This window comes from Mastacembelus armatus, chromosome 1, assembly GCF_900324485.2.
Source record: "Mastacembelus armatus chromosome 1, fMasArm1.2, whole genome shotgun sequence".
In the NCBI taxonomy this organism is placed as follows: Eukaryota; Metazoa; Chordata; class Actinopteri; order Synbranchiformes; family Mastacembelidae; genus Mastacembelus; species Mastacembelus armatus.
The window spans coordinates 18,050,254-18,075,123 of record NC_046633.1 but is presented as its reverse complement, the minus strand read 5'-3'; the positions used below and the strand labels follow the sequence as shown (position 1 = coordinate 18,075,123).

At 40.1% G+C, this 24,870-nt stretch overlaps 3 protein-coding genes across 3 annotated transcripts; all 3 read right to left on the bottom strand.

The window, feature by feature from the left end:
* Positions 1 to 291: 291 nt before the first annotated feature.
* rps15a (ribosomal protein S15a) lies at positions 292 to 3,587 on the bottom strand. The gene is made up of 5 exons (XM_026304462.1): positions 3,538 to 3,587; positions 2,594 to 2,731; positions 2,382 to 2,461; positions 2,182 to 2,267; positions 292 to 428 (listed from the first exon to the last, which is right to left on the bottom strand). The coding sequence occupies exons 2-5, from the start codon at positions 2,724 to 2,726 to the stop codon at positions 335 to 337; spliced, it is 393 nt and encodes a 130-aa protein (XP_026160247.1). The 5' UTR covers positions 2,727 to 2,731; positions 3,538 to 3,587; the 3' UTR covers positions 292 to 334.
* A 1,544-nt stretch (positions 3,588 to 5,131) lies between these two features.
* On the bottom strand, positions 5,132 to 11,301 carry notum2 (notum pectinacetylesterase 2). The gene is made up of 12 exons (XM_026303674.1): positions 11,023 to 11,301; positions 10,508 to 10,841; positions 10,302 to 10,354; positions 9,596 to 9,691; positions 9,425 to 9,485; positions 8,960 to 9,072; positions 8,710 to 8,812; positions 8,128 to 8,316; positions 7,859 to 7,959; positions 6,854 to 7,001; positions 6,658 to 6,705; positions 5,132 to 6,092 (listed from the first exon to the last, which is right to left on the bottom strand). The coding sequence occupies exons 2-12, from the start codon at positions 10,837 to 10,839 to the stop codon at positions 5,789 to 5,791; spliced, it is 1,548 nt and encodes a 515-aa protein (XP_026159459.1). The 5' UTR covers positions 10,840 to 10,841; positions 11,023 to 11,301; the 3' UTR covers positions 5,132 to 5,788.
* A 9,957-nt stretch (positions 11,302 to 21,258) lies between these two features.
* coq7 (coenzyme Q7 homolog, ubiquinone (yeast)) lies at positions 21,259 to 24,639 on the bottom strand. Its single transcript, XM_026303539.1, has 6 exons — positions 24,472 to 24,639; positions 23,992 to 24,170; positions 23,444 to 23,558; positions 23,003 to 23,142; positions 22,164 to 22,232; positions 21,259 to 21,680 (listed from the first exon to the last, which is right to left on the bottom strand). Exons 1-6 carry the CDS (start codon positions 24,542 to 24,544, stop codon positions 21,603 to 21,605), a joined length of 654 nt encoding a protein of 217 aa, XP_026159324.1. The 5' UTR covers positions 24,545 to 24,639; the 3' UTR covers positions 21,259 to 21,602.
* Between the last annotated feature and the right edge of the window lie 231 nt (positions 24,640 to 24,870).

Here is a 24,870-nt window from a genome sequence, read left to right as displayed (position 1 = left end):
GTTTTGAATGTCCTGCAGCTAATTATATAACTACTGTGAAATGTGATGCACACTGGAAAGCCAATACGTATGTTTGCATCTGTGACCAAGTAATGTTATATAAGTAACAACATAATGCTGCTAAAAAGCAGATTCACAGTGGCACTGCCACTAATATATGTGTATGTGTGTAACTGTACTAATACATTACAACATTCATATTTAGTGTGACCAAAACATCATAGCTAGGCTTTTTGGACCTCAGAGATACCTCTTCATATGAAATAAGTCAAGAGCAGACTACCAGCTTTTCCCTGGTTGTTTTTTTTTTTTTTTATTTGCAGTTCTTTACATTTTAGAAAAAGAATCCAAGGATTTTGCCTCCTGTGTGTTTCCGTCTGGCCTCTTCATGGTCCATGATGCCAGCTGAGGTGGTCAGCACAATGTATCTGTGGAAACAAGATTTGTTTTTTATATATATATATATATATATATATATATATGTGTGTGTGTATGTGTGTGTGTGTGTGTGTAAAATGACTAACATTACAACTTCACATTTAACCATCTGATTAGAACACTTTAAGAATGGCTTTTTAGTCAGTTTTTAACAAGTGCTTTGGAAATCTGGTTTATAATTTCGTTTTCACAATCTTGTCAACTGTATGAGACAACTGCAAGGGAAAAGACACATGCAGGGTGATGCATTTTGTGGACCATAAGCCATGTTTGACTCAGGGTTTCATATCAGGATGCAACCAAAACTGTTACATACACATCTTCAGATTTAACAACTTAATTCAAATCACGTCCAGGCAGGCTTATTAAACTGTGTGCACATCAGATGGAAAAACTTTTGAGTGCAGTCTGAGAAGGTGCATCAAATCCAACAAAGCCTATGTTGCGTGCAGTATAAACCCTATTGATGACCCATCCTCACCATGATCAACCAAATATGGCGTTTCTTTTTGGTTACAAACTTACCAAACCTTTACAGAAAAACGTAAACATTTATTTAAATCTAAATGTAACCTTTGTATGTCAATCCCTAACGTTCCTGATACAGCCGCTAAAAACAAACACCCTTTAAAAACTCAAGCAGGATTATATGAAACCCCTATGATAGCACAGGTCACATCAGTAAGTGCAGCCTGTATGGTACAGTGGCTACCAAAACCTCCCTATGGCTGTCAACAGGCATCATCCAGTTCTGTAGCTCTACTTTACACTATTCCTCAAAAATACAAGTTTGTTCAGCTCTGTTGTAGCTCACATCTTCTCTTAGTGTAAGAAAACACTTGCAGTAAAAGCAGCCATGCAGTGTATTCAGTGGAATAGAAGCATGTCATTAATAATGGTTAATGAATTAATTTTCAGAGATAAATGGATCAGTGTCTGTGCTACATATGCGCCGATTCCACACAATTAAATCATTCCCCACAATGTGTAATTATACTCTTCAGGCAATTCCACAGTTAACTTACTAAACACAATTTAGCAAGGTATTCTACAATATTAACCTCTGTGTATTACAGTAATATATGTGATGCCCAAGTGTCATCTGCTCTAAAATCAACAGGAAACAAGGGAATGACAAGATGCTACAAATCCAGGCCACCTTGGGAAAGAGTTAGCATTTCTGTCACTGGTGAAAACTTTGCATCTCATTTTGTTCTATTTCTGCAGGCCTACAATCCTGTGTTCATTAGTGAACAGCTTCTCATTCATTCATTTCCACCATTCCTAATTCCTGCTTACTATGGCTCAGTGACTGTCACAACTGCTGATCAAATGATGTTATTTTAACATCAGCCACTTTGTCCAATACAATATTGCCACTTAAAATAGTCAAGTAGCAATGCACATTAATAACCATATCAAGCACATCACTATATTCACAAAGGACAACATATTCTGAAGTGATTCTGAGCCTAAAAGCATCACCAATTCACAAGTCTCTTGGCTGAGCAACTAAATACACCAACTTGTCAAATCAGCCATATCAGTGGGCCTAGTAAAAGCAAGAATCAGGACTAGTAAATATCAAATCACAGCAGCAACTTACTAAAAACAAGACAGAAGACCACTAGTACTTTTAACCTTAAGCTTTAACACAAGTGTTTATATCTGGCCCAACTCCAAAACACACACAATGTTTCAGTTTAACAGCAGTACAGTACAGTCAGTGTATGGGATTCTCACCCAAACTGTCTTGAGGGCAGCAGGTTGTTCTGCCACTTCTCCAGGTCCTTCAGCTGGAGGTCAAAACGTGGACTGATCACGCCACACTGAAACAAAATGATCATTTACATTACACATTCACAGGTTACAAGCCTGCATTTGCAGCTGTCTCACCAGCTGTGTAGTGATACTAAAGAGGTGTGTTAACTGACAGACTTTACCTTGTTCAGCCTGCCTGTGAGATTGACAACAATTTTTCCAGCTCTGTGGTCATCAATGATCTCAAACTCACCAATGTAACCTGGAAATGCAAACGACAAATAACATACATGAATATACTTCAGTTTGACCTGATGAGCTGCATGTCTCAGATCTGATCAAACAGACAAGCTGGAAAGGCATTGCCACTTTTCCTAGAACTAAAGCCACTCACCGTGCTTCATCATGACGGTTAAGAAGCGCACAATAACCTTGGAGCAAGGCCTGATGAGGACCTGGCGTTTCCCACGCTTCTCAGCATTATTGATGCTTTTCAGTGCATCTGCCAGAACGTTCATGCGCACCATGATGCCTGCAGGCAGAAAGACCTCATAAGTTAAGCCCCATCTCATGTCCTACTTCACTGACATCTCCAGACCTTTTCATCCCTGTCGGTGCAGGAGAGCACCTTCAAAATCCTGTCCTAACTGGGCTTTTATTTTAACACATTTGAAGCCCGGATTTAACGCCTACAAAAAGGCAACTAAGGCGTACAAAGTGAAAAACACATTTCCAGTTAGCTCATACTAATTACGTCTCGACATGTCCGTATATCACAACCTGGCATTAGCAGCTGGCTAACATCAAACGATACCAGGTAAACACTTTCCAATTGCACCCAGGCTTTACTGCAACAAGTGGAGCAGTTTGTGCTTTAGTTACAGCGAAGGAAAAAAAGTAACAGCCTCCAGAGCATGGTCCTTTAGGAGCACACAGCAATGCTACCTAGCCTAGCCGACTACATTAGCACAGCAAAGCTAAACTCCCTTAACGCTTGTTCAAAAAGGCCAATACGTTGCAGACCACGCACAAAACGTGACACACAAAGACTTCGCCTGTCAGCTTCAAGGTTTTATTAGTTTAAAGTGAAAAGAGACATAGTGAGAGCCCAACAGTTAACAAGGCGCCCTCCCCGCACCGACTCTCAGGGCCAGGCTCAGGGTCTGCTACATTTCTGGCCCCAATACGCTCAACTCCTTTCATTAATCGAGACGATAGTCATCCCAAATCATTACTATCTGTCTTCGTTTAGAGATGAACACATAAATGTAGCATTTAACATTCAGATGCTTCTGATATTTAAGAGATTGACTGTGCCAGTGTGAAAAGACACCTTACCGGTTCTGCAATATGGCGGAAAGAGGAAGTCCAAAAGAGCTGCAATGCAATATGGGAAAAAACCAAAGCGTTTTTGAAGACGAGATGACCCTATACACCAGAAAACATCTGGCTAACTGTCCCACAGCTGCATAAATATAAAACACAGAGAGTATGTGCTACTTACATTTGTTTAGCGGTGGTTCAAATCACCTAGATATTTTGATATAATCTGAAACATTTTATTGTAAAGTTAGTTTAATACGTTTATATTCGTCTTTTATCTTTAATGGGAGCTTCTGAAATAGGATGGACTGATTAAAGTAAAAATCAAAACTTACTGTGGAAAATGTCTCTGAATTATCTCGGTTTATTTTATTACCTTGCACGGGTGACCTTTTGTTGTTCTTTTCTTTTTCTTTTTTAACATTAAACCAGATCAGAAATTTGTGCAAAACCGTGGCACTATTAAATACGGGCAGGAGCTTAAACCCACGTAAAACGTGTCATATTTAAAGCAGCACCACCCAGTGTTGAGGATGAATAACTGCATGTACCCTCATCCCTATATTGGCTTGGACATAAAGCTTTTTGGATTTGCATGGCATAATAAACAGTGGGCATGATATATAATGAAGCCCACATTTCTCTGTTTATGCACAACACATTTAAGTGCATGAAGACAAGGATAAGACAAATGAAGGTGGATGAAACATGTTGTCATCATAGATTAGAGTTGTTCATTTTTCAAAAAGCACAACCTCCTAGTGCCTCAGTTAATAGAGTTGGCCCAGCAGCATCATTAGTCCGAGTCTTCCACATTACACATCCTTCACTCCTAATGTTTCTGCTTGTCTCCAGTTTTCTAGCAGGCTACAGGGCCAGTGGGCTCTCCCATGGAGTACATTTGTGTAACCTGCTTTTATAAATGTATTTCTAATCAGCATATACCCTTTCAAGAAAATGTGCATTTCATACCACAAAGTATGAATTGCAAGAATATGTTGAGATTAACATATAATCAAACTGAAGAAAATTTTAATAAAATGATTAAATTAAGAAGCATTAGTAAGTTATTATTTTTCACAGTTGTGAAGATAAAAAGAAAATGAAGACTCCGTTAAACCATAAAATGAGTTTACACGTGTCAATGACAATTCATATTTTCATTTAGTGCTTTAATATGTGCAACATCTGAGACTGAGTATCAGCAGTTAAATTCTAGTCAAAATCTTTATCAGTTATGATACCTAGATGAAAATAAAACATTGTTACAATAAACCTCTAAATGGCATTCAAAAGTAGAATAGTATTGTGAAAGACTTTTTTTCAGCAACTATAGACTGAATTATGTCCATATATGTCATTAGAAATAAATGATCTTAAAATCATCATGTATTTTTCTTTTTATTGCAGACTTAACATGTCCAAAAGGCAAAATGGAATTTTTTATACATTACTCACTATGTATGAGAGCAAATTACTGAAGTAGGATAGTGTTAATCAACATTGGCCTACACAGAAAAATATCAATAATTAATCACACTTTTGTCTTATATGAACATAAAACAGAACCATATATTATGTAATATATGTATGTTAGGATAGCATCAGGAGCTAGAAACTAAAAAAAAACTCACAAAAACTCACAAATTTCTAAGTGTGTGTGTTTTATCATGTAATAATGAGATTAATCAAAATCATGAATACCTGGTATTGTGTGAAAAGTATGACTGGCAGAAAAAGCATAAATAGGCCATTATTTAAAGCTAATTCAATTACTACAAACTACAGTATATAGTGTGCAAATGTTTTGTGTTTTATTATGAGTCCTGTCTAAGCAACATGTATGTGCCTGTAACATTTTGCACGAGCCTCTATTCATTGAAAGTCAACTCTACCAACATGCTCAGAAGTTGAATTTTCCTCTGAAGTAATTAGGATGAAATGTTATAGGAGGTATGTCCAGCCATTTGCTAAAACTTGAGTTCTTCAACCAGTACAACCAAAACTCCTTTGGTGTAGACCCAAAGCTCTTTCCTCTTGTGTCCAGTAGAGGGGTGCCAAACCACTCAGACACACATACAGTGACATACCCTCCAGCCTTCGACCAATTTAACAGATACATGGAGCAAAATGGAATGCTGAGCAGCACAAGACGTAGTAACCAGATTTCTGTACTATTTCTATGGTTACACTAAAATTTCAACACATTTTTTCCTCTATCAAGCCTTTGCTTGGATAACTCTTAAGCTGATTTCCACTGTTACATTTAGCCACCATTGCTGACCATGCTGGCAAGAGCATCTGTATCACCCTGGGGATCCAGACCCAGCTTCTGGAGGTCAAGACCCATGGCTACCAGCATTTGGAGCAGAGTGAGCTCCTGTTGGGTGGCCTGGTCTACCAATGCTGGACAGGTGGGGTTGCACTGGGGCCACTGGCAGGTGTCCACAAGCTGAAAAGGACAGCCTTTAGCAGGGGTCCTGTTATTGCGGGTCGCCTCCAGATTTCTGTCCCAGCACTGCAGGGCTCGTGGCAGAGAGGTGCCTTTAACTTGGAAGCTCATCCAGTTACTAAAAAACAACAAAGGTGGTTTTAAATAAAGGGAGAGGCAAGGTTTAAGAATGAAACGACAAGTGAATTTACAGGTTGACAGAAAGCAGGAAACAGGAATTAGCAAATGAGGACCAGAAATGTGTTATCAGCCATGCCATGGTCAGATCACAAGGTCTACAATTTGATTTGGTCACTTTTGGCTCATTATTTTGGTGCAGCAAGTGCTACATCACAGAACTGCAATGCAAAATTTCCAACAATCACCTTAGACCTTCAGCACCTCAATAAAAAGAATCCTCACCTTCAATAAATACACATAACTTGCCTGACTATAAATCTAGCCAAGACTGCACTGACCCACCAATGTCCATGTGTGCAGCAGAAGAATGAGTTTGTTCAAGGGGTACTGAGGGGTTAGAGAAAGTGTGAAATGGCATATGATGACATGAAGAATGTGGCATGATGAATGAGCAGCAGAAACAGCAGCATGAGCTCACTAGACAGAGACAACCATTGGTAAAGGCGAAATAAAATGAGGGACGGAAAGGGAAAAAATGTTATAACACCATAGGAGTCAAATACCTCTTGGTAATCATTGTGTGGGAGAGGCAGGAGGGAGCAAATACAGCCCTGAAAAAATACAAACAGGAGAGAGCAGTCATCTCTGGTGGGTGTCCATATTTATAATCAGTGGACCACTAATAGGTTTAAATGGATTGTTAATAAAAAGTAGGACAACTGTAATGTTACACTTGTAAATAGGTTGTGGGGAACTTACGTGACATCTCTCAGGGAATTCTTCAGCTCACGGCCCAGGTTCTGTATGTACTGCCACTGCTCCTCAGACATACTCTGTCCTCCCATGTAGATGTTCTCCACCCTCAGCTGCTCCTCATCAAACAACCACTGCACGACAAACAGAGGGGCTACAGGGAACACAGTGCCCAGGATTAAACCTGCTCTGATCAATGTTTTTATGTTAGCAATAGGTCAAATATTTACTGTATGTGTAATGTGAATGGAGTGATGAACCCACAGGAAATGATCAGGTGGCATCTTTACTGTTTCAGTTTATTCATAGTTCTCATTAGTGCCATTTATAGAGACAGCTGATAAAGATGCTACAAAGTTGAACAAAGTGATGCATTTAGCAGCTAAAGAGCCAGTTATTTCCCTCAGCAGTTGGTGGAGGCCAAAATGGAACTAAAAGGGAGAGTGGATAGTAGACTTTTGTTCGTGAAGTGACTTGAAACACAATTTCAAAGTGATCTTAATGTTGGAAAGAGACAACACTGGAGTACACAGATTGATTAGCTGCGTTTAACGGTGCAACAAACTAGACTAATGTTTCAACAGAGTCAGAGCAAAGACTGTTTTTATCAACTGGCAATTATTTTGTTTGTGGAAAAATAAGAAAATCTTCAGCCTGAATCTGTTGCTGCCTGCACAGTAGCTTGCTTTGATACTATGGATTGCCAGTCAGAAATTGTTAAATCCCACACATTCGGGGGCTTATGGTTACATGGAGCGCTTTCACAGCTGTCAGTTCCACTAAATTTTTTTTGCCACCTACTGTTTATGGATTTTTTTCACTGTGGGTTTTCACCAGCATTGGCTCGTTATATACAGTATTTATATAGCCTGTTTATATTTCATACTGGGATTTGATCAAATTCACAACTTCTCTCATATTTATGTGCTCATTACTTCTGACCATCTTAAATAGATTATACAGTATGCTAATCCAGCACAGAGATAAACCTAGGTAACGGCCAGCACTCACAACTCAAGGTTGAGTACAACTTGTGTCCAAAGAAGCACTGCCACTCCTCCCCTTTCTTATAGAGCTGCCGACATCTATCAGGCACCACCCCATTCCACAGCCTGAGAAAATATTACAGACAGTGTACCAAATCCAGATTTATTTAACAACATGAGCCAAATAACTATCACTGTTATTGTAAAAATTAATTTCTATTTCTATATCTGTTCTATGACAGTGATTGTTTATATTAAATCTGTACAGGCTTCTAGAAAATTACAAATTCTTACTTGAGTCCTATCTTGATAGCATCTTCAGGTGAGCAGGAAACAGTCTCAGGGCAGTTAGGTGATCTCTGCTGCTTACTCTCTAGAAACCAGCCAGAATCCACTAGACCTCGAACCTGAGCCTCTGCACCGAGCTGCTCCAGCTGACTGGCCACTCTCTCAATGTTCAGTAAAACGCCTGTCCCACCAGCACTGCAGGGAGCCAAGACAATCAATAAATAGTTTGGCTTCGAGGGGAACATTTTTGCTAGGGGTATCAGAAGCGCATGCCAGCTAACACAAGGGCTGTAAAAATTTAGCAGCTTTGCATTCATACAGTGGATCCTCTTTTAGGGCTTTCGGGCGTCCAAGCAACCATGCTGCTAACCTGGGAGGAATGTTCACCATTACAGGGCAAGGCCCTTTAACAGACATTATGTCATTGTTCAGAGCTGACTGTAAATATCTTTATTGTTGACAAGAGGATGCACCTGAAATAGGGCTTCTCTTGTTTAATGTTAGATATGGAGATGGTCCAGATGATACAGAGACTCATATCCAAAAGCTGTAGTCAGCATCGGAGTGTGAGAGATAAAACAAACTCACCTTGTGCCAGACAACATAACAACCTTGGCCTGCTTGATTCCTTTGGGGATGAGGTCTTTGATGACCTCACGGATGATCAGGGATCCCATGAAGGTGTACTCAGCTGATGACAGAGACATCAAATAATTGGGAGCATCACAAACAGAAAAAGTACATTAATCAAGGTTTCTCACAACCACAAGGTGCACTGATCTGTAAATGTAATGATGTGTCTCACTGACTAAATGTCACAGGAGCTGAAGAAACTTACTTGCATTTGCATTTCTGTCTTTATCTTTCTCTTTGCTTTGTCGTGGCCTCGGAGGAGGGGTTGGGGCAAGCCCAGTTCCACTCCATACATCACTGGAACAGTACGGGATGAACCTACAGAAAAGGACACTTGTATTATCTACCACAAGCTACAGGCCAGTCCACACCAAGTAATTATCAAACCAACAAAGTAGGCAGGTATTTCTGCTGGATGACTAAACATGCAACTGTTAGCTAACACACTGTCATCTGCTGATATCATTGTGTTTACACCTTTTCTCCAGGGGAGCAAAAAAATCAATCCACGCAGGTCAAACTTGATTACTGTTTTTTCACATCAATTGTCCACAGAATTCTATGTGTAACTTCATTCTATTCAGTGTGGATGAGGAGATGTACAATCCTACAGGCTTTTAACAAATGACAACTATGTGCATGTGATACTCTCAGATATACTGGTACTTACACAATGTTTGCATTATACCAATGGGGATTTTCCTCTACTTGAGAAGACAATATTCCAGTTCCTGTAAATGCAGGTAGATCAGGTAGATGTCTCTTTGTGTCTTCAGCTAAAACAAGCCACACTATTGGCACATGTATGACACACATTTTAAAACATGGCCAGCTGACCTACCTCTTTTTGTTTGGGGCCACCCTGATGAGCTCATTAGTCTGGGGATATTTTGGTACCTGGAATCACAGGTCTCTTTGCTGTAGCAGCACCAGCCACCTAAAAATAAAGGACTAAAATTATACATTCACATCAGAGCACAGAGAGGGGGACCTTCATTAGCCCATCACACAGGCCCGTGAGAAATGGAGAGAGAAAGGAATGCACCTGTAGACTTCTCTGCAAACAAGACATTCACACTGACATTGACTCAGAGTTGGGCAAAAAAGATGAATGATTCCTTTAATTTACCAACTGTCAGCATCTGATTTGCTGATTGACTTTCAACTTGTGAAAAGTGGTACTGTCAAATATGACAGTATGACCTACAGTATATGCTGCATTTAAAACTGACGATCAAATTCAGCAAAAATTAATTAGGCTCTGCTGTTTAGAGGCACACACATAAATCCTGAACGCACATTTCGGCCTTATAGAATGTAAAAAGAAAACACATTTTCTATAATAATTCAACCTCAAGTCAAGCAGGAGGAAAATCTCCATAGATTCCCCCCATCCTAAGTCAAAGTGTTTGGCAGTGACCAAAAAAGGGGAAAAAACAGATGATGGAGCAAGATGACATCCCCATCTAAATTCCAATGGGGACATCACACCAAAACAAGCTGACCTTTGAGGACCAAATTAACCACTTGGTTTTTTAAATACTCACCCTCTAGAAATAACAGCCATCGGCGGCTTCCTCTGAACTCCTTCAAATAAAACCTAAAGAACCACAAATAAACAGGAATGACAAGTTGGCAAAGATAAACCATCCAAGCATAGCTTCCGAAACCCCAGTAGTAATTAGCAAAAACATAGCAAATGGCAAAAATGAAGGAAAGTAGTGCTAGTAATATGACATGCAGAGCATCTCACCCAGCTGCTGTTCCATCATTACATGTAACTTGGGTGTTTTTGAGGAAGTGCAGCCTCATATCGTCTGCCTGCTGCCCGGCTGCTCGAGCTCCGGCAGAGCCCTCCCGTCCTGCTTCAACTGTGCCACCAGTGCCACCAGTGCCTCTAGTGTTTCCAGTGGCTCCAGTGTTTCCAGGAGTGAGATTTACCACGGGGGGAGACTGGCCAGCATCACCTCCTTGGTTCCCACCAGACTTCTTGGTGGACTTGCCACTAGCTTTAGCATTCCGGTTGTTCTGGCAGCAGAGTCCCCCAAGCAATAGTATGAAAGCAACCTGGCCTAGTATCTTCATAGCTGAGTCAAAATAAGAACAGAATATGCATGCAATGCATTATTTCTTACTTAAAATCAGGCTTTATTTATGCCATATGCAAAACAACAAAAATGACTAAACTTCTGTAACAGCTAATGTAATAGCCAATCACATCTTGTCTGAAATAAATCTATCATTTTTTCAATCTGGAAATTAACCTACCTCTCTAAGAAGATTCAACACTGAAGACTGTTGCTGAGGCACCCCTGTGGTCTGGCAAGTAACTGCTGCTGCTGATGAGAGAGCAAGAAGTTTAGATCACAGTGACCAGGTGTGAGAAGAGGATGTCAGTCATGAGCACTGATGAAGTCTTGATCAAGGGTTGATAAAGCCTGCAAATCAGCAGTGAGCTTTATAGTAGCACCGTATGGATCAGTTTTTTTTCTCATTTGCTCTTGCACCTCCTGCCAGGCCCTGAGACAAACTGCTGACAACACACCACAAGGGGAGGTACTGGAAGGCTAGTGGCGAGGAGAAAAGATAACACACGTGTCTCTTCAACATATTTCAAGTCGTTGCACACACCCAGCACCTTCCCATTTGACAATGGCTCAAGAACAAGCGCTCCTCCACCCCCCACGCCCCCATTCCTTCTTTTCTTCTCCCTCCCACCCTCCACCCTTCATTGCAAGTGTTTTGATTGAAATGTCTACATGGTTGGCATAAGTGCATATCCCCTAATCATGGTATGTGACCCAGAGGTCATTGAGGCACACACCTTACCACTTTCCGACACAGGAATGAATGGTACTGTAAGGTTCCTGCATTGTCAACAACTTAGCTGTCACTCTTAAGGCACAGGTAGTGGACACTAGTGAGCTGTGGCATCAAAATTTCATAAACAAAGCTTCAGATCAAAAATAACAACAGCTGTTTCACCACAAAAACATTAGTGTTAATTAACTGGAGAATCTCAGAAAAAGTAAAATATTATTAGTGAAAATTTTTTATTCATACAAAATGATTGAAATATAAAACTAATCGTGTTCTTTGATCTCATACATTAAATAATTCTACTGCAGTAGAAGAAGCCAAAGTGGGGAAGTTAAAAAACACCAGTACAGCACATCTAAAATCACATTTTTCTTTCCTTATTTTAAAAACAAATATTTTGAATGGTTCAAACAAATAGGGTTCTAAAAAGCCATATTTAATCAAAAGATTATAATATTAATTTGCATCCTCTTTAGGTTTGTCTGCTGTGTGCCTACAACCTTCAGTATATTATCAGTTTCAGTTACTCAAAAATAATGGCTGCAGCATACATAACTCAAATGTAACATCTGTGCATAATTGTCACCTGAATATTTATCCTGTGTTGCTTTCTCTTTTTAAAAGTCTATTGAGAAATTAAAGTTTTCCTGAAATGCATTGCATGAGACATCTAGAGATATAATTCACAGCTCAGGATGGATTGTTGAAGCAGGTCTGGGTGTTGAAGATAATTTCAGGCAAAATCTTCACTCTCTGCTACCTTCAATCTGGTTATTTGTTCTGGTCTTAGGTTCATCAGCGCAGATAGAACCCACAGAACTTCAAATATTGAGCTACAATAGTATATTAGCAAAAGTTCAGATAGATTGAATAATGCTCAAGTTAAAGAATATCTAGTCCACAGATTGAAATGTTTTGTACAGTGTGTGATAAGATGTCTTTACCTACAGTTGCATTCCCTCCCAGGTTGGCCTCTGCAGTCTCCTGGATGATAGGTTTGGTTAGTTTGCCTTTGGTGAAGAAAGAGACAGTGTATTTAAAACCGATCTGTGACTGTCCCCCCTCAGATGGCTGGAGGGTGACGTACCACCTATCACTGAAAGATCACGAGCCCCAGGGCTCTAAAATTCTCATCAATGAAATGCACACCATCCCGTCATGTCAATCACAGCAAATAATGATTGCCTGGGAGGCTAGAGGCTGTGTGGGGCTGCTGGGGTTGAAAGGACTGCAGAGTGGCAGGAGGTCTAAAAATGAGTGTAGCACAGGAGAAAAAAAATTATAATAAAAGCAATAAACCTTCAATTTACACCTCTCTCAGGAAAATGGACACTAACATCAGCAGACTGACCCTACATTCAGATTTAATACGAAACAGATGAAGGGTCATAAAACAATTTAAATTTTAAAGGCACACATAAAAACAATATGATTAGGTCAAAGGTGAATTGTCAAATGGGTGGCAAAATAGCTGTCTTTATTCTGTCTTGGTATGAAAAACCATACAGTGTGTTGTCTACAATAATCACCAAACCATTTAAAGACTTATAAATAGGGTAGACAGATTTATCAAGGTTTGTCTTATTGCTTTGGCAGAAAAATTGGTATTTCTGTCTCATTTTCAAGCATTTCATGCTATTCTATCTACTTTTAACTAAGGCCAGAAAGAAAACAAAGCTACTCAAAAATATGCAAGATCGTATGCACCTACGCGCAATAAAAATGTACCCTAAGGACATCACTATACTGAATTTGATCTACCGAGCTGAACAATTCTTCATTCCTTCAGTTGTCTTGAAGCATGCACACCACCATCTGTCTTCCCAGAAATCAATGCAGCAATCTGTTTAACAGATACCTCAAATAGCTGAAAAGCGAAAGGAACTGCTGTAAATCTATCCCCATTTCACCAGAATGTCACGAACAAAGAGATGGCATTGATGCTATTTTGTTTTTCTTTGATATGAGATTGGACAGAATGATACGTTTTTCACAGAAGGCTTCAGATCAATGGATTGAAGTGAATTTGTCTTCTCTAGTAATGCAGAAGCTGTAATGGGTCAAACATCATCCCTGTTATCATGGCCAGACACACTCACATACCACTACACAAATACACACAAAGCAAGGCACAACAAACTTCTGGAGTCTATTACATTTGTCTGACTACCTTTGAAAAATAAACATTTTGCATAACCCATAAGGGGCTCGTGAGACATGCTGAACTTCACCCTGACAGGGGCAACGGCTTGACCCCTTGTGCAGCATAGGAGGCATTCTTTCTCCCCTTGTGTTGTTATTTTTCACAGCCAACCTCCAAGGTCAGGACACCTAAAGCCCGGGTGGTCCGGGCACTTTGTCTGCTGAGCATGTGTGTCATCACCAGCCTCAAGAGCTGAGGGCCCCGGCTGCGCGCTAGAATATTTGTCAGCTGATAGCTTCAAAGAACAACGAGCCAGAGAGAGTAGTCATATGCTGGATTCTTCTGCTCGCACCACAATGCAGAAAGGTTGTGACCCACAAGTGACAACCCCACCATCCAACTGAATGAACAACAGATTCAAACCGCAGAGCCTGCCAATCACCAAATTCATGAGATGAATCAAAACACCTATGTAGTTTCAATAATGAAACAACAAAACCTTCAGATAAGGTTATGAATTCTACCACAGTCATACCATGGAGCTCTACTTGCCATGTGGCGTGTAATTTGAAAATCTGAAACAACATCACTCTGAATCTATGCTGTCACCACAGCAGTGGAGGGCATAGCTGGGCAAAGATGCCCATGATTAACAGAAGACAAGAGTGGCACCTATACAAACCACATGAAAACAAGCATCAGGTGAGAGGTATGAGGCCTGGCACTGACAGAACTCCCCATTCAATCAATAAGGACGACAGACAGGGTCTTAGCGGGATCGGTGTAAAGTGCTGAGCCACTGCAGGAGACAAGCAGGTGGGGTGGGCAAAACAATCCCTACAACCAGGTGTTAAGAGGCCTTGCGTGGTAACCTTCTGCAAACTGCCAATGCATCAGGGTGATGGATGGAGGAGGGGGTGGATGGCAGGGATACAAAGTGTTGGATTCAAGAGGGGTGGGGTGTGGAGGGGTTGAGGCAACAGGCATAGAAAAGGATAGCTGACAAGTGAATAAGTTTAGTGTGCTCCGAGATACTGCAGCACATTCTGCTGAACCCATCAACACCAGCTATGCTTTCTGTCCATTTTACTGACATGCCAAACACACCTTCATTCAGGCAAAATAGGATCAGCCTCAAATATGGATGCCAACTGATTTGAATTTGTAAAGTCGAAAAAAAAAGTTGAATCTGTTTTTGATTTGTCCCCTCCATCAATGTAGAGGTAATTCTTAGAAATAAACAGCATGTGGTAGAGTTATACAACCAGATATGTATTTATTGACAGCATTTAATGGACACCTATAGATCCTCTAGGACTCAGGTCATATATGACCACTGGTTCTGAAGGGCAGGCATACTGTACTTGAGTGAACTGCTTGAAGAGTCATTAGGGCTCATGACACAATGGAGCAGCTACGTGGCCTTGGAGTCATGTTGGATGAACCACCAGGCCTGTCAGTGCATTGATGGATACCAATGGAGGGGGGCGCACCATGTCCTAATTTGATACCTGACAATAGGTACTTCACGAAAATCCTCCTACCTGATCGATAACACCAGCACACAACAACTCTGAGTGGAAACAGCTGTAAAACTTCTGGAAAGAGAAGATACACACAATTGATGTCTAGTTGTTCTGTGTAGAAATAAATTCCACACCCTAAATATTTATATATTGGGCATGGCCCAGAAATCACTTTGCCAACTAAATAGCTATGGCTTTGTGAGGACTATGCAGGTCTGCCTGATTAAAGTTACCTTAGTGAGGTGACAACGGGACAGCAAAGCTAGCAGCTCTGCTTTAGATTAAAGGCAAATGTCAGCATGCTAACATGCTCATATTATTATTACTAACATGCTATTGTTTAGCAGGTATGTTAACTATGTTTATCTTCTTAGTTTTCCTTGACACTAAGAAGCTGAGGCTGATGGGAATTTTATAATTTTCTGGGTATTTGGACCTAAACCAAAGCTGGACAAATAAAAACTCAATGGTGGCACTAAATGAAAGTTAAGGGAGCCTTCATGATAATCCTTTATAATAGTTGAAATACTTTAGTGGGAGCCAGAGTGGTGGACAGACTACATGATCAAAGAGAAATGAATCTATATGGCATTTTCTTTGTTGTGCCAGTTTAATGTCATGATTTTATTATCTATACCACACACGAACACACAGATAAAGTTTGATAAGTGATTTGTCAGAATAGCAATGATTGGTTATATTCATGTGCACAAATACATCTGCAGTGAAATTGTAACTTAACTTTAAAACTTTGTGTCTGTTGTAGCTCTACATTTTATGTAGGCTATTGGAACTGTTAAGAAGGAAAAGATTTTACCTGCACCTATTTAATATATAAACAATCACAATCATCATGGTTGTTGGTTGCGTACCTGTTTCTTAAAAGAGGCCTATGATGACCTGTTGAAAACACAGTTTTCATGATGAAATTTCAGTTTTAGAAATTTTATGTGGATGAACCGTCTGCGAACACTGACCTTGGCATGTTTTTCTTTATCCGAAGCAGTTGGTAGTTGCCACCGGTTGACAGGCCGTAAATCAGAGATTCCAGCTGAAGTGATGTCAGCCCTTTGCATAATGTGTTGTCGCTTCACGCTGTGAAGACATGTGGACACGTGGTCAGGCCACACACCCCGGATCACCTAAAAGATCCATCATGTACGCAGATGTACATGAACATATATATATATATGCATTATATTACATGTATTCACATATCTCATGAGTAAACAGACGGGATCACAATCCATAAATTTGAGACAATTTGAGATTTTCTTAACTTTACCAGCACAGTAATCTAAAGCATACAGTGACATCACACTGCAGACATTTATATGCACAGAACAGTAAAAATATTTACGGTTTACTATTTATAGAGTTGGCTGTCAGAGTGTAGCCGTTTTTCAGACCACACCGCTGTATGTGAATAGTTGACCTGGATAACCAGAAGTATATGAAAAGTTCAAGTGAGTCAGTTCAGCTAATGGCCCTTCACTTCTGGGAACACCTTGTTAAAGGGTCAAGGCAATGCATACTCTAATAACTATGCACATTATTTGTACATAAAATTTATGGTGACATGACAGCATCTGTGTTAGTTTGAGCTCCCAAAGCAGACAGCTGGGCTTGGCTGGGTCTTTCTCAAGGTTAATAGACATAATGGACTTGTAAAGTAATGAAATCAATGGAAGAGCAAACAGAGAAAGTGAAAGTGTACATGAAATGGTAAAGATTATTTTCCAGGGTAAAGTTTTGAAATGCAAGCATTTGTAGGTTTAGTACTTTAAAGCAAGAGTTTGACATATTAGAATATAAGCTCCTCTTTCTTTCAAAAAATTAGATGACAAGATCAATATCACTCTAAAATTGGTGAATATGATTGAACAGCTTGAAGCCTGCTTATTATTCAGCCTGAAACAGGGTGAAACAGATAACCTGGGTCTGTTCAAAGGTAACAAAATCTGCCCATCAGCACTTTACTTATCACAGTAGTTAAATTGTAAAAATAACGTATTTTTTGCAGCGGGTTATGTGTATTTCTTGGCTGAGTGCAATAACTTTGCCTTGTCAGTCTAGAGACAGGAACGACAGGGAGGAGGAGGGGAACAGCACGCGACAAGTGTTTATTTACTGATTAAAAAAACATGACATAACGTGTTAATCCATGCTCTTTACACCATGCGTGGTGCTTACTGTTCCATGGATTTTCAATTCAGAAACAAAAATGCATTAAATACATTTTTAAAAAAATTAAAGGGACTAAACTAAAGGGACTTCCATCCATCCATCTTCTATACCCGCTTTTTCCTGGTTCAGGGTCACGGGGATCTGCTGGAGCCTATCCCAGCTCTCTCTCGGGTGGAAGGCAGGGGTACACCCTGGACAGGTCACCAGTCTGTCGCAGGGCCACATATAGACACACAAAGACAGACAACCTCACACACTCACACTCACTCCTACGGGCAATTTTAGCGTCACCAATCAACCTAACATGCATGTTTTTTGGACTGTGGGAGGAAACCGGAGTACCCGGAGTAAACCCACGCAAGCACAGGGAGAACATGCAAACTCCACACAGAAAAGCCGGGATGCGAACCCACGACCTTCTTGCTGTGAGGCAACAGTGCTAACCACTCAGCCACCATGCTGCATTAAAGGGACTTCTTCTTGAAAATCATTTTATTGCCTGCCTAGAGAAACAAACAAAAAATGAGCATTATATGGATGAATATACAGTATGTATGGACATATACTGGTGCATTTAGAAAATCTGGAATCGAACATACTGGAAGTTTTCAGATATCAAATTTCTCCAAGCTTGTAAATCTAAAATGAAACATTATCTATGCAATTATCCATGGCTACAGATCAGTCTTATGCTATATTTTAGTTACTATAAACACCAGAAATGTCTGCTGAATGACATTCTGCACATATCCAAGCCAAGAAGCAATGCAATCTGTATCCGAAAGCTTTTGACTTACAGCATTTTGTATTATTCGTGCTGCGGTAAATTTACAACCGCATTATTCACGGGTAGCAAGACAGTCTCAGTTTAGTTGAGTTTTATTGCCTCTTCAAATTCTTGTTGCCAATTTTTCAGTCAGTGTTTCAGCAGATTCCTTTGGATGTGAATCTGAGAAAAGAACTTAAACAATTCACATGAACCTCTGATGGCCATAGACTGAAGCAGAAAGTAGCTTTCTGTGAAAATGTATATTATGTACAGGTGTTATGTGCTATATTACAATGTATTACATCTATAGTTATACAGGCCAGCTAATGTAGAGGCAGAGTTGATGGTTTGCAGTTATTAACACTGGCACTGTGACTGAGTTATCACTCCTTCAGATAGAGGCGTACATTTGTTGCTTTATTTAAACAGTTGCACCTTGTTATAAATCTGTCAGCACTATTAATCTAGTGAAAAGATAATGAATCATGATGTACATTTCATTTGCAAAGATGCCCACTGTCTCATGCTGCTTATTTAGAACTGGTGACCTCAAGCAACCAAGTGAGTTTTATGACTTGTCGCATCAAAATAAATTTAATTTATTTCCACATACATATCTTTTAGTATAGCTAATATAGTGAGGATGCTTTTGTAATAAAAAAAAAAGTGGAAAGAACTTTTGCAACACACATGTATTGTAACAGGGACACACTGTGATCAACAAAACAAAACAATGAATATATTGTCAATGGAAACAATAATGATATAAGGGGTTAAAGAATTAATACTGTAATTAAGGCCAGGATGCCCAACACATGTTCTGCAAACATTGGGCCTTGAGGAACCTCTTGTTTTCCAACTATCCAAGCCTTGCCCACAGCTGATTACCTGGATCTGGTGTGTTTTGTCAATCATCCATCCATCCATCCATTTTCTATACCCGCTTTTTCCTGAATCAGGGTCACAGGGATCTGCTGGAGCCTATCCCAGCTCTCTCTCGGGTGGAAGGCAGGGGTACACCCTGGACAGGTCACTAGGTTCAGTCAATCAGTAGCTGGAAAATACCATCTCAGATGAGGGTGGAGTGGGGGGATGATAAAATTAATTGATATTTTCCAGCTTCTGATTGGCTGAACACCTGATCCAGGAAATCAGGCAGGGCAGTGGCCCTCCAGGGCTGCAGTTGGGCACCCCTAACTTAACGGTTAGGGTAGCAACTACCCTGATGTAGCTGTTGAGCTGAGTTTAAATGACTAAATTTGATAAGCTCATCACCATTTTGTAAAGTGCAAAAATGCAAAGAGTAACCCCTGATCACTGAACCAGACTTGCAAGACACTGCATTTTGTTTCAGGTTACAGGTTGTTAACTTTAACAGGGCATGCTAGAAAAGTAATCTCAATGTTCACAATCATAACAAAGACTGCAGGGATGGAAAGGACAGCTGATGTTGATGGAAAAGTCAATTGTTTTACAGGTAACTGATCATCAAACAAAGTGTCTGACAAATTGAAAACTCTGACTTGATGATGGTGCTAGATCAAAGGTCAAAATATCACCAAAGCCACTATGATGTGATGTCTCCTCTGTGGAACGTAAATGCCTGTAAAAAATTGACGACTGTGAAAAGTATGTGAATCATATGCTATGGCTCACATACTCAGTAGGCGGACTGTGGTTCAAATCCAGACTGAATGATGATTTAACAGGCAGAGGAGGAAGCCCGTGCTGAAAAAGTGGAATGGCATGTATAGAGCTAGCCAACACAAAAGTGAGGTTAATGGTGAAAACATGCACTTAAGGAAAATCGGACTGAAAAATATTTGTTGATTCCGAGTGACACAGGCACAAGACCAGGATCCAGGATGTGCAGATTTCAGTGAAACAGCTGATTATTGTGAAGGGCAGCAAAATGCCGTTAAAACACAGAAAATGCCAGTTTTTAAATTGTCCTGAGCTTGTTGCTAAAAAAAAGGACAGAAAACCACATTATCTGAAAATGCAGATATGTGTGTGCTTGACTACAACACCACCTTACAGAAATATGTTTTGTGTACTAGTTCTGGATTTTTTTTATAACCCTAATTCTGATTTGCTTAATCCAACCGTCCTGGTCACATGACCCAAATTTTGCAAGTGAAGTGAAGTGACTTATATTTGGGTATTCTTTGTGCTATGGTCTTCATGGTGGCCAGATATCGACTCTACTGAACACCTCCAGAAGATTTTGAACCACGTTAGCAATCTCCACTGCCATCATCAAAACACCAAATAAGGGAAAATTATTGGAAGAAAGGCGGTCGGGTTTCACAGACTAGATTGGTAGATTGGTTGTTCTGGCGATTTGTGGGGGCTCAACTTACTAAATTGTTTGCTGTGTTTTCCCTTTAATTGACCACACCTCTTTATCCATATTATAAACTATGAAATTTTCCATTTGACCACCCTTACTGCCTGGTAGAACCAAGGGACAAATTACCATCACAGGATTTCAGGTATCAGCCCCCTCCGCTGGCCATAAATCACTGCATCAGCAAGTCCCATTTGTTTGAAAAGGCTAAAGCATGAAAAGGGCCCCAGGTCAGTACTCCATGTGCAATGAGGACAAACTGATATTGCCTAGGAGTGGAATGAACACTTTGCTCAACCTGCTGAAAGGCCTAATAGATTAGGGGCCCCTGGACAAGCCTCTTGTCAATCCTTCTTTTTCAGTGACCTAATGTACCCAGAACAGCTGCGTGAGGGCATTTAGCAGTTAGGCCAGGATGACAAGTCATTGCTCAGCTTGATATATGAACTACTACATGTGAAAGAGGAGAGTTTGTTGAAAGGTATCATGGCTTGAGTATGCCAGTATCAGTATACCCTTATCATTAGCATTTTAAGTATTTATCTTTTGATCAAAGGCAAGCACAAGATCTCTAAATGCAGGTAAACATTGCATGTGCACTCCACCACTGCACCTGAAAGCAGAGGAATAGTACAGTATCTTATATTTTGTAAACACAGATCATATTAATTAAGAAGCAGTTGTTCCACTAATTTTTTTAAACATCACTTATCAGATGGTGGGGGGGGGGGCACTCCAAAACAGAACTGCAACAAAGGATGAATCATTTACACTCACATGAACATAGAGCTGTACCATTTAATTCAAGAAGGCCTGGCTGCACCTGCATAAACAGTCCTTGAATTAAACTGAATCTGTACAAAGCAATCAAAACAGATAGCGGTCAATGTTTATGTACAATACACTTAATCTGATAAAGGTACAGCAAAGCTTCACAAGATGTTTTGTTTACAATAGAGCAGAATTTGAAAAGAAATTCAAATTTTCATTTACAAAAACTGAGACATGATATCAAAACAAACATTTGAAAAAGGTCACTATTTTACATACAGTTTAGACACGTTCAGAAGCATATATAGCAGCTTTGCAGCCAAGCTGTATCGCATTTTTTAGGAGCCAGTATCCAGGTAGCTGAAATAAATTAAAACATACTTAGATCAAAGTGGCTTACAAGGCATTCAGTAAAAACTGCAATTAAATGAACACTCATTGTGTGTTGCATTTGTCTGCATAGTATATACATTACTTGACATCGCCAGTATCTAGATAACTTTTGTGGACTGCAGTTACAGTAGAGCAGTGATTCCCAATCCTGGTCCTAAGGGCCCCCTGCCATGCTTGTTTTACAGCTATCCCTGCTATACCCACAGCTGTTTACCTGGATCAGGTCTGTTCGGCCAATCAGAAGTGAGAAATGCAGGGATAGTTGGAAAAAAAGCAGGGCAGGGGGCCTTGAGGACCAGGATTGGGAACCACTGCAGTAGAGGAAGATCTGTTGTTTCACTGATACATAATGAATAACAGCGAGCTAAACTATTATGAATGAGTAGCATTTACCATGCACCACCTGATGACCAGACCAACACAAATTTTAAGATTAAGAAATATACTTACCATTTCAGCATCATGCTTCAATCCTGTATCATGATGTTCAATCTCATCATCTCTGAATTCCTTTATTACCTATTAGAATAGGCACCAAACCAATCATTAAATCAGTGAACTCAGATTTCACTGCATAAGTGCACTGCTTTAACTAGACGAAAGCATCAAACTGTTCTGAGAGGGTTTTACTATTCATAATTGCCCCTGCCTTCTTCACTGTTTTACTATTTACCAATAGTAAAAATTCAATTCTACTGCATGAGGACTTAAAGACAGCCTTGAGGCTTGTGGACTGTGACATAAACTGACCTCTAACAGTAGACTGTGACAGCTGCCATTCGTCATGCCAGTCGTCATTTTAGTGACTGAGAAAATGTCAAAACTCACTGTTTGACCTTAGAGAGTATGCATCCACTGGTGACTATTTGACTGGCTGGCCTGCCTACATTTCCTGCAAGCTAAATGAAGTGCAAGTATTTTTCATGTGGATTTGCTCTGGTGAATACTACCAGCCTTCAGGTCATCTCAATCTCAAACCCACACTTCATTCCTTCTACCTTTTTCTTTTTCTTGAACACCTCTCTGACATACTTGTATCAGATATATGGGCTTTTGCATAGTATTAAAACATAACTTGAAATGCAAAATGAAACTTTAAAACTCATAAGCGTCATGAAATCAGAGGGGGATTGCTTATGGCTTGACAACAACAACATGGCTGCACTGTCAGATATACCAGCTGATCATGCTGTAGTATTGTCAAAACTGGCCATTATCAAATTGGCCGGGTGTGAAAACTATTCCCACTTTAAATAATAAAGTTACAAAGAAAATAGTAGTTAACTCACATTTAATAGTTCAGTGTATCTCTCTGTATCCTTCTCCATCAGAGCTCTTATCTGGTTATTGTAGTGCTCTGAGATACTCTCCTCCACTGCCACAGTGCAGGCCATGGCCCCCTCTTTTCCCAGCAGTGCAGTGGATGCCCCTTAGAGATTCAAAACAAGAGAAATATACAGTTAAGATTTGATAAAGCAGCATCTGAAAAAAAAAAAAAAACCTAATTGAAGTGTAATCCAATAATCCAAACCAAAATACATTACAAAGCATCCCAATCCAAAAGTATAAAAAAATCATTATTCATATATACGTTTTATTCTTCAAAATAAGTTACCTTCCACCTTTATAAGCTATAGTGCTATATACAGTATTTAGGAAAATGCATATGATTTTTCTGGATTACTGTTAAACTATTGGCAGAGCTAATAAATGATTTGGGCTGTACCAACCTAATACAAACCCAGCAAAGTTCCACAGGGGTAACAGTGCTGTGGGCCGAACCCTGTTCTCAGCCATAATTTCATTAAATTTCTCAAGGTGCTTCTTTTCCTGGTCCCACATTTCCTGAAGAACAAACATACCAACATGGAGTGTTACAGAAACCACACGCCCATCACTCAGACATGGAGCTAATGCCTAATAAACACAATTTGGAAGAATAAAGTGTCAACAGGCAAGATTTTAAGAGAAAACAAAAGCCCAACTTTTCAGATTTACCCCAATGCACAAATACTTGTCACATCTGAAAAATGATCAGCATACCAGAGAGGGCAGTCAAAAGATAAGAGAGAATTTCAGCAAGTCCTTGTTCTAGCGAAGTGTGGATGTTACAGTGTCAGAGCATTTTCATTTAGGAGAAAGCCTCTCAGGTCATCTGTGCTCTAGCTCTTTGTGTAGCTCATGGTGTACAACTTTCAGTTTGTGGATATTTGTAGTGTAACGTTAGTGAATCGTAAACAACAGCGATTTAAGTCCCACCGAGGCACCGTGTCCACACCTGGATCAGAGGTCCAGTCCTGGAGCGGCCCAACACTGCCATCTGGCCGGCGTAGATGCGGTTGGCACCGTATTCACCGGCGTGGTCCACGCGCAGGATTCGGTGCAACATATTCCTCTCGTCACTGTCGCGCGGGGGCGGCACCACACTGTAAGCACGTGAGCTCTGCCGCAGCGGCACTGCAACAAACAAACAAACAAACAATAATAAACACGTGAACGGAAAACTTCGAGCTGTGTCAGGTTACCTCAAGCTCTGCGCTCACTGAGAGGTTTAAAACACACCAACAACCGGAAGGACATTTTGCTAACATTAATGTAACGTTATAGTATCACTAAAGCGACGGGGCTGTTGGGAAACATTAATCATGTAAAGCTCCTGATAAGTCCTGACGCTTCAGTTCGATCAAATGTGTTTTTAGCATTTTAGCAGTTTAGCTTTTATCTGTCGCTACCGGAGGAAACCGAACTCACTGCTTACCTCTACATTTTAAACAGTGTTGAATCCTAAACTGTGACCAGTTATATAAGGCTGTGTGAGTGGCTCTTTGCATGATCGATACTTTTTAGTTTAACTCCCCGTGTTTTCAAAGAAACGGAGAAAATGTTCACTCTGTCATTGAATGTCGGAGGGTGAACGTGGCGCAGACATATGACGTAAGCGCGTTAGGTCTTAGCCAATGTAGTGACAGCCCAGATGTGAATGGAGGAATTACAACATGCAGATCCAGGATTTATCCCTAGATGGCACTGCCATATAGATGTTCTCCTCAAAAAGATACCTGTTGAAATGTAAAACATACACTGAGCTATAGATGTAAACTAGTCATCATACAAGACCATGCAGCTCATTTTGATTGTTATAAAATGCCTACATTTG